Source organism: Castor canadensis, chromosome 7 (assembly GCF_047511655.1).
Source record: "Castor canadensis chromosome 7, mCasCan1.hap1v2, whole genome shotgun sequence".
In the NCBI taxonomy this organism is placed as follows: Eukaryota; Metazoa; Chordata; class Mammalia; order Rodentia; family Castoridae; genus Castor; species Castor canadensis.
Window position 1 is genome coordinate 63718325 of NC_133392.1, and position 8704 is coordinate 63727028.

General features: G+C 47.8%; 1 protein-coding gene and 1 pseudogene across 1 annotated transcript; both read left to right on the forward strand.

Annotated features, from left to right (window-relative positions):
- Positions 1-690: 690 nt before the first annotated feature.
- On the forward strand, positions 691-787 carry LOC141425181 (U6 spliceosomal RNA; annotated as a pseudogene).
- A 922-nt stretch (positions 788-1709) lies between these two features.
- On the forward strand, positions 1710-8211 carry Plau (plasminogen activator, urokinase). Its single transcript, XM_020162999.2, has 11 exons — positions 1710-1863; positions 2194-2276; positions 2762-2792; positions 2935-3042; positions 3713-3887; positions 4081-4172; positions 4334-4550; positions 4768-4916; positions 5618-5758; positions 6068-6216; positions 7111-8211. Exons 2-11 carry the CDS (start codon positions 2223-2225, stop codon positions 7279-7281), a joined length of 1287 nt encoding a protein of 428 aa, XP_020018588.1. The 5' UTR covers positions 1710-1863; positions 2194-2222; the 3' UTR covers positions 7282-8211.
- Positions 8212-8704: the final 493 nt, after the last annotated feature.

Sequence of the window (8704 nt, forward strand, 5' to 3'; positions counted from 1 at the left end):
AATTAATGGGTTCTCAAATCCAAACAAAACTGGCTACAGTCTTGTAGAGGAAGTAGTAAGTCTGGCTTGAGACCTGTGGAACCTCTGACTCAGTGGAGGCCTGGTAGCTTAGTAGGCACTGAGAAACTAACTCCAGAGGAAGATGGGTCACCTGCATTCCCCAAGCTGGATCACTAACTTGCACTTTTCCTATCCAGAGGCTGGCATCTTGGGACCTCTGGCTGGGGAGACGCAAAGGGGCCTTCCTCCTTCCTACTCTCCCTGCTTTCCTTCTGCCTCTCTCAAGTGCTGACCCAGACCCAAGGACCAAAATGCTGTTGGGAAACATTGGACAGCAAGAAAAGGAACCAAGGTTCGGGCCCTAATGAATTATGATGACTCAGCCTCCTCCCTCCTATGAAGGAAGCCAGTTTCACTAGGTAGCATCAAAATGACCCTAAGCCCTTGTTCCTGACACTAGTGCAAAGAAATGGAGGTGCCCGAACCAAAGAGTCCTTTCTGTGTACATCTGGCTGTGTCTGAGACGTGTGTGTGTGTGTGTGTGTGTACACAAATTTTCGTGCTTGTCCTTAGGAAGGGTACGACAAGTCATTTATACATGATGTCTTTCCAGAGGCCAATAAACAACTGTTTATTGAGGTCAATTGACCTCAATAAACAATTGTGTAAACATTTATCATAATATAAATAGTGCAGCACATATACTAAAATTGGAATGATACAGAGAAGATTAACACAGCCCCTTCACAAGGATGACGCACAAATTCGTGAAGCATTCCATATTAAAAATAAAAAAAATTAAACAGCGTAAAATGTCATACGGTGAAAAACAAACCTTATTTTATCCTCAAGATCCTTCAGTTTCTCTACTGGGAGAGAAAAACAGAACTTCCTACTCCACCACAGTTTACTGCCTACATTAATAAGGTTTTACTGTTCCTTTGTCTTTACTAACTTTATTCTTTTCCAGGATTTCCCCAGAAGCATCATAGAAAGCATCAACAGTTTGTGCCCTTAGACTATTCTCACAATCCTACAATATATCATGATCCGTATTCAGCCATTATCATGCAGAGTTTTTGAATTGTTTAGTTTAAGGTTGATCAATAAAATCTGACTTTGCCTTTCCCCTTCTGATACACCATTAAATTCCCTTGCTATGGTGAGTAATAAACGCAGCTTTGTCTTCTGACCCATTGGTCGTGTTGGTGATGTTTGGGGACCCAGCATTCGACAGAAGGCAGCCCTTGTCAGCAGGTGTTTTTGTGTTTGTGTTTCAGGGAACGTACGTCCCCACACATTTTTCCTGTCGATAAACAGACTATGCCCCTACATCAGGGGTCTGAATCACTCTGGTAGGCAGTGGGGGCTGAGGGTGGACAGGTTCGAGAAGAACTTATTAGGCGACTCGGGAAGAGGCTTCAGGGCAGGGAGTGTTTCGAGCTCCCTCTGCGCTTTGCAGTTCTGGGGACAGGGGCAGGAGGCTACACTGGGGCCTGCACGAGAACCAGGTGAGGCTAAGAATTTACATGTCTCTTGGACTTTCAGGCCAGACCGCGTTTGTCACCTTGGCTAGGGCTGGATTTGTCCCTTAGTTTTTGTCAAAGTGGCGGAAGCAAGAGCAGCCCAGGTCTCTGCGAACCTCAGGGAAGCTAAAGGGAGGGAAGGGAGGGCGATCACAGCTGGGGCGGGGCCAGGGCTGGGGCGGGTCCTAATATAGAGCCCTTGCGGCCCGCCAGCAGCATAGTTCCGAGACAGGAGCTCTCAGAGACTCGACCTGTCTCTGCTGTGCGGATCTGCGCTCTTCCACCGCAGATCTGCGCTCTTCCACCGCAGATCTGCGCTCTTCCACCGCAGCTACGGGTGAGTGATGCTTGTCCTGAGAACCCGGGAGGGATGCACCGCGGCCCCGGCCCTGCACGCCTCCCTTCCCCCTTCCTTGGGCTGCCCTGGCTGCGCTGCGGCTACCAGCCAGCTCACCTCTCCCGTCCCACGCGTCCCCCTGCGGTGCCGGCCCACGTTAGTCTGCGAGCTTGGAGCCCCCTGAAAGGAGAGATCACCAGTCCTGGGGCCCTTGGTCACCGCCAGCTCGCCCTGCAGGGGGCCTGGGGCTTCTTCCCTGAACTGCGGTAACCCATCCGCCGCGCCTTCCCTCTCCTGCGCTTCTTGCCCTGACTTCTCCTTCCCTTTCAGAACGCTGTGTAGAGCCTAACCGCACCACTATGAGAGTCCTGGTGGCGTGCCTCCTGTGCATCCTGGTCGTGAGCGACTCCGAAGTAAGTGATTTTCTTGGTTTGACTTCGCAGGAGTGGGCTTGCAGGACCCCTGAACGGAGCCAGAGGAGGGGAAGTGCTGCATAGGGAGCTGGAATCCTCTGGATTCCATCCAGAGAAGGGCCAGACTCTCCTGTGGTCAAGTGCGTCAGTAGGGAACTAAGAACTAAGGTGGTTCGTAGTATCCGGCAAGGGAAGAAGCAGCACTGGGACAGTCCTAGCCTCAAGGCACCAGATAGGTGAAGCTTGCTTGAGTCAATCCAGTTTTTCCTCGCTGGAAACTCATGATCTTCCATTGGAGGTCTGGTTAAGTATATGGAGAGAGAGAGAGAGAGAGAGAGAGAGAGAGAGAGAGAGAGAGAGAGAGAGAGAGAGAGAGAAAGAGAGAGAAGAGGGGAAGACTGGTTTTTTGGGGCTCATTTTATCCTTACTCTGGAGTCCAGGAGCATGACACCCTTGGTGACCCCTCCTCCCCCCCTTTCTTGCAGGGTAGCCGTGAACATCCAGCTTCTGACACATGTGAGTATTCACCCCTTGCCACAATAGTTGGCTGCACACACATCTTGAAAATCCTCAGGAGGCAGCCCATCCCTTGCCGCTGGGCTGACTCTCCCTTGCCTCCTCCCATGCTCCTTGCTTACCTCACCTTTGTGCTCTCCAGCAAACTGTGGCTGTCTGAACGGAGGAAAATGTGTTTCCTACAAGTACTTCTCCAACATACAACGATGCAGCTGCCCAAAGAAATTCCAAGGGGAGCACTGTGAGATAGGTATGGAAATCTCAATGACTCTAACTGGGAAGAGGGAGCACCAGAGATTCCAGAGCAGGACAGATGGGTAGGGATGCAAGAGCAGGCAAAACCCTAGCATGATGGCTCATACCTGTAATCCCAGCACTCCAGAGCATTGCAAGTTTAAGGCCAACTTGGGCTGCACAGGGTGACCTGTCAAAAAAAAAAAAAAAAAAGCAAGCAGAAGTTAGGAGCTTGAGGTGGTGTGGGTGACTTCTTCATCCTTCTGTGATACATGCAGTCACATACATACACTACTTCATGAAGCAGTGGCTGCACAAAGGTGAGATGAGGATAGGAGACCTTTTCCAGTGTCATCTGTTAGGTCTGAAAACCATGTTATCTCTGAAATGCCTGTCTGAACTTCCCTTCTTTCTTTTCTTTTTCTTTTTTTTTTGCAGTTCTGGAGTTTGAACTCAGGGCCTCACACTTGCTAGACAGGCACTCTACCACTTGAGCCACTCCTCCAGTCCTTTTTTATATTAGATGTTTTCAAGATTAGGATCTTGTGATCTATTTGCCTGAGCTGGCTTCCAATCAATCACCATCCTCCTGATCTTTGTCTCCTGAGTAGCTAGGACTACAGGGATGAGCCACTGACATCCAGGCCCCTCTTTCTAATATCTTCTCATCCTTAAATCTTTTGTAGATACATCAAAAACCTGCTATGAGGGAAATGGTCACTCTTATCGAGGAAAGGCTAACACCAACACCAAGGGCCGGCCCTGTCTGGCTTGGAACTCTCCTGCTGTCCTTAAGAAACCATATCATGCCCATAGACATGATGCGCTTCATCTGGGCCTGGGGAAACACAATTACTGCAGGTAAGGTGGGGACCAAGTTCCAGAAGCCTGCCTCATGGCCTCTCAAAAACCATTGTTATCATCCCCTCTGCTCCCAGAGTGCTGGCTATAGCATGAGAAAAGTCAGGCCTCTGGTTGAGTTCTCCCTGGAAGTGAAGATGTTGGGAAGGAATTCTGGATTGGAATGACTTCTCCTTCTCCTCCGTGTTGCCAGGAACCCAGACAACCAGAGGTGGCCCTGGTGCTATGTGCAGATTGGCCGAATGCAGTTTGCCCAAGAGTGCATGGTGCATGACTGCTCTGTTGGTGAGTGTCATTGACTTCTTATGACAGTGGGGTGGAAGGAAACAAACTCATGTGCCCTCTTGTTCCATCTCAGAAGGGATGAGAAGTAAGGCCTGCCTTAGTGAGATACTGTGTCCTGTCCTTCCTGCCCCCCCCAAGACATTCCTCTCTTTCTCCTATAGGAAAAAGACCTTCCTTTCCACCAGAAGAAGAGTTCCAGTGTGGCCAGAAGGCTCTGAGGCCTCGCTTCAAGATTATTGGGGGAGAATTCACTACTATCGAGAGCCAGCCCTGGTTTGCAGCCATCTACAGGATGCATCAGGGTGGCTCTGTCACCTATGTGTGTGGTGGCAGCCTCATCAGTCCTTGCTGGGTGGTCAGTGCCACACACTGCTTCATGTACGTCCTTCTGTCTCTTCTACCTAGCCCTCCTGCCCCTCCCCAAACACATCCCTTTCTCCTTCCCTGCGGAGGATTCCATCTCCATTCTCCCCCACAGCCTTTCTCCATGCAGCCTGTAGTCTTGGGGACAAGTCATACTTTCAGGTCTCTATGATGGGGGAAAGAAAGTGACAGGATTTCATGAGACCAGGCTAACAGGTCTCATCTCCCACAGTAATCATCCACAGAAAGAGGACTACATCGTGTACCTGGGCCGGTCAAATCTGAACTCCAAGACTCCTGGGGAGATGAAGTTTGAGGTAGAGCAGCTCATCTTGCATGAGAACTATAGCGCTGACAGCCTGGCGCACCACAATGATATTGGTGAGTGGAAAACCCTCAACCAGCAGAATGATAATGGCCAGGAAAAAGGGTCCAAGGAGAGACCCAAGTGGTGGTGGAAGTTGTAGGGGAACTTGAAGATCCTGCCTTACACATCAAAGGGAATAGAGGGAAAGAGTTCAGAGTGATATATATATATATATATATATATATATATATATATGAAATATATATTCATATATATTCATATATATATATATATATGAAAGGCCTAGTGTTCCTCTGCAGATTTGGAAAATTTGGCACTCTGAGTTTCCCAAACAGGTAGCTTCTTCTAAGTAGAAACAGCCCTATGGGCATATGGCTTGGCCTAATTTGTTTGTGCAAATTAGGATGGATACAGCTTCTGTCTATACAAGGATACAGAATTTGAAGAGGAGAGCCTTGGCTGAATTTTAGCTCAGCTCCCTCAACAGGGGCTTTTTGCAGAAAACAACCTGTTCAACTGTATGTGGCAGCCCTGACTGCCTAAACCTTCATCAGCAGCTGGAACAAAGCTCTTGGAGTATGGGCAGGGGAGGCTTCCAGGTGACAAGTTGCCAGCAGACCTCCCTGAATGACCTATGACCCTACCTGACCTAGGGATAAACATAGCACTCCCTCAGCATTTGGAGGGGACAGATGGTGACTACCTGACTTAATGATGATTATCTTTCTCCTCTGACCCTCTTTCTCTCTTCCAGCCTTGTTGAAGATTCGTTCCAGCCTGGGCCAGTGTGCGCAGCCATCTCGGTCCATACAGACTATCTGCCTGCCCCCAAAGTTGAATGATGCTCATTTTGGCACAAGCTGTGAGATCACTGGCTTTGGGAAAGAGAATCCTGGTAAGTGACATTTGGGGCTGACTGAGGGGATTTTCGGGGACAATTGTAACCTAGCAGTGAGTGCAGCAGCAATCAAGAGAAGACTATGAAGACAGGTATGGGAGCGCTACAGAAGTGACAAACAGGTCCAGGGACAGAGTGGGAGTGCTGTTTAGGGAGTGATGAGTCACCAAGGTAAATAGGGGGTGAGAAGCTTTGGGAGGGATAAAGGCTTTCCCTAGTAGGGACATTTTTTTGGTTCCCTCCCCTGGGAGAGTCCCAGTGGACAGACACATCTTAATGCAAACTCCTCCTGTTTCCTCCATCTAGCTGACTATCTCTATCCAGAGCAGCTGAAAATGACTGTTGTAAAGCTAGTTTCCCACAAGGAGTGTCAGCAGCCCCACTACTATGGCTCCGAAGTCACCACCAAAATGCTGTGTGCTGCTGACCCACAGTGGGAAAAAGATTCTTGCCAGGTGAGAGTCCCAAGCATCTCTATCAGTCACCCCCAAATCTTCCCAGAGTTCTTGGGCCTGGTTCTGCCAGCTTTGAGGAGTCTCTCTTCAGCCAAAGCACTAAGAAGTCAGAATCAAGAGCTCACATTATTGGGGTTTAAACCATTTTTTTGTGAGCATGGCAATGTGCTAGCACTTCAGGCTGAGGGGACTAAGACCTTAAGAAAAAGGAAATAAGTAGAAGGCAATATAACTTGGTGTTTAGGACATATAGAATGTGAATTATAAAAGATCAGGTGGGGCTGGGTGGCACAGTTCCAGTTGTAGACCACTTGCCTAACAAGCTAGAGGCCCTAGGTTCAATTCCAGTACCATTTAAAAAAAAATCAGGAGTTTAGGAAAAAGAGGGGAGGCTTTAAAGAGAATATGATTTCATAAATATTTAAAGGGTAGAGGGGCCAGTTATGGTGGCACATGTCTGTAATCCCAGCACTCTTAAAGCTAAGGTAGGAGGATCTTGAGTTTGAAGCCAGCCTGGGACTTGGCTACATCTGTAGTGAGACCCTTTCTCAAAATACAAAAAAGGAACAACAAGAAAGAAGGAAAGAAAGAAAGAAAGAAAGAAAGAAAGAAAGAAAGAAAGAGGGGGAAGAAAGGAGGATGTTTCAATTGAAAGATACAAAACTGACACTGAGCATGGTATATTCCAAGGTAGGGAGGACAAGCAGGATCTGGGAGTTTGGATGGAAGGGTGGCAGATAAAGCCACGCATCAGAGGATTTAAACTTGATGTAGTAGTAAATGGGGGAGTCACCAAGATCTTTGAGTCTAGGAATCTCTGCTAGCTCTCTCAATCATGGCTAAGTGGGGAATTAGAAAGCCCACAGCTCATCTCTTACATCTCTGATTTACCAGGGAGATTCTGGAGGACCCCTTGTTTGCTCTACCAACGGTCGCATGACTCTGACTGGGATTGTGAGCTGGGGCAGTGGATGTGCCTTGAAGGACAAGCCAGGTGTCTACACAAGAGTCTCATATTTCCTGAACTGGATCCATAACCATATGATGAAAGAGAATGGCCTCTGAGCTCCCCTAGGGAGCAAAGGGAGGAAACAAATGGACTGCCCATTCCTATGCTGACTGTCATCTCTGCAGCAGAATCATCTCCATCAGTGGTAGGGAAGAGGCTGGGGAAGATGGGTTCTGCAAAACTGGTTTGCTTGTGCTGCCTACCAGAGGATAATAGCTTTACCCTCAAACATGAGCCTGGGTGCTGGCCACCCAGACCCTCCTGGCCAGGATGGAGAGGTGGTCCTGGCTCAGGATGGTATTGACCAGTAATTGTTTTTTCTGAACTAAAGCCTCATGGAGTTATAAAATGGATTCTCCTGTGGATGGTGGGAGGAGAGCTAGCTCCCCCAACAGAGGTCATTCATGAAGCCTGCTGCTGGGAAATGCATAATTCCCCAAATAGGAAGTGCAACTGCTGAGGTCTCTTAAGGTCACTTGGACAATGTGGGAATAGCTGTTTGGGGAGTGGATACACTAATGACTTGAGGGAAGGGCTCCAGCATTCCATGAAATATTCCAGAAAATACTATGTATGTGTATATGTGTTCTTGTGTACTGGCTGTGAGTGTAAGAGCTGGTATGTTCCTGTGTCTTACTGCAAGTCTAAACAGTTCCCTAAACTGTGAACTGTGATGCCACACAGAGTGTTCTGTCTGGAGATGGCGTATGTCACAGCTGGGGCCTCTTGGGTCTCCCATGTGATGGTGCCTGTGATTGTATCATACTCAAGCATGACCTGTGACCAGCACTAAATGTGTTTCACTTTTACATACATGTCTCTTTCTTGGCCATTTATCCTATCACCCAAGTTCATCCAGTCCTCACTGGGTGGGGTAAGGACCACTCATGTATACTGAATATTTAATAATTATATTCTGCTATTTTATTTATATCTATTTTTATAATTATGAATAAATGTAACCAATAAAATGTGATTTTTCTGAAGATTTTGTTTTCTCTTTGATGCTTTTATGAGAAGGAGGTGAAGAGCATAAAAAGAAAATGATGGAAGGTGATGCATCCCAGATTTTCTTTGGGGCTTGAGCAGACACTCATTGGTTAAGAAGAACACTTGCGTGAGTGAAAATTGCTGACCCAAAGTGTCAGTGTGAATTTGTGGCACTCAAGGAAGAAAAATTCCCATCATCTTTGTGTGAGGCCTGTGAGGGCCTTTCTCAGTGTGTTAATGGGACATCTCTGCCCTTACTATACCTTTGAGAAGGCAAGGTTAGGAGAAATGTAAGGCAAAGCTTCCATAGTACCTAATATACAAAACAAGTCAGGGAGGCTGGTAGAGTGGCTCAAGCAGTAGAGTGCCTGCTTAGCAAGCAGGAGGCCCTGAGAGTCAAACCCCAGTACCACACACACACACACACACACACACACACACACACACACACACACAAAGTCAGGGGCCCACAGCTTGTTAAGTTGTACA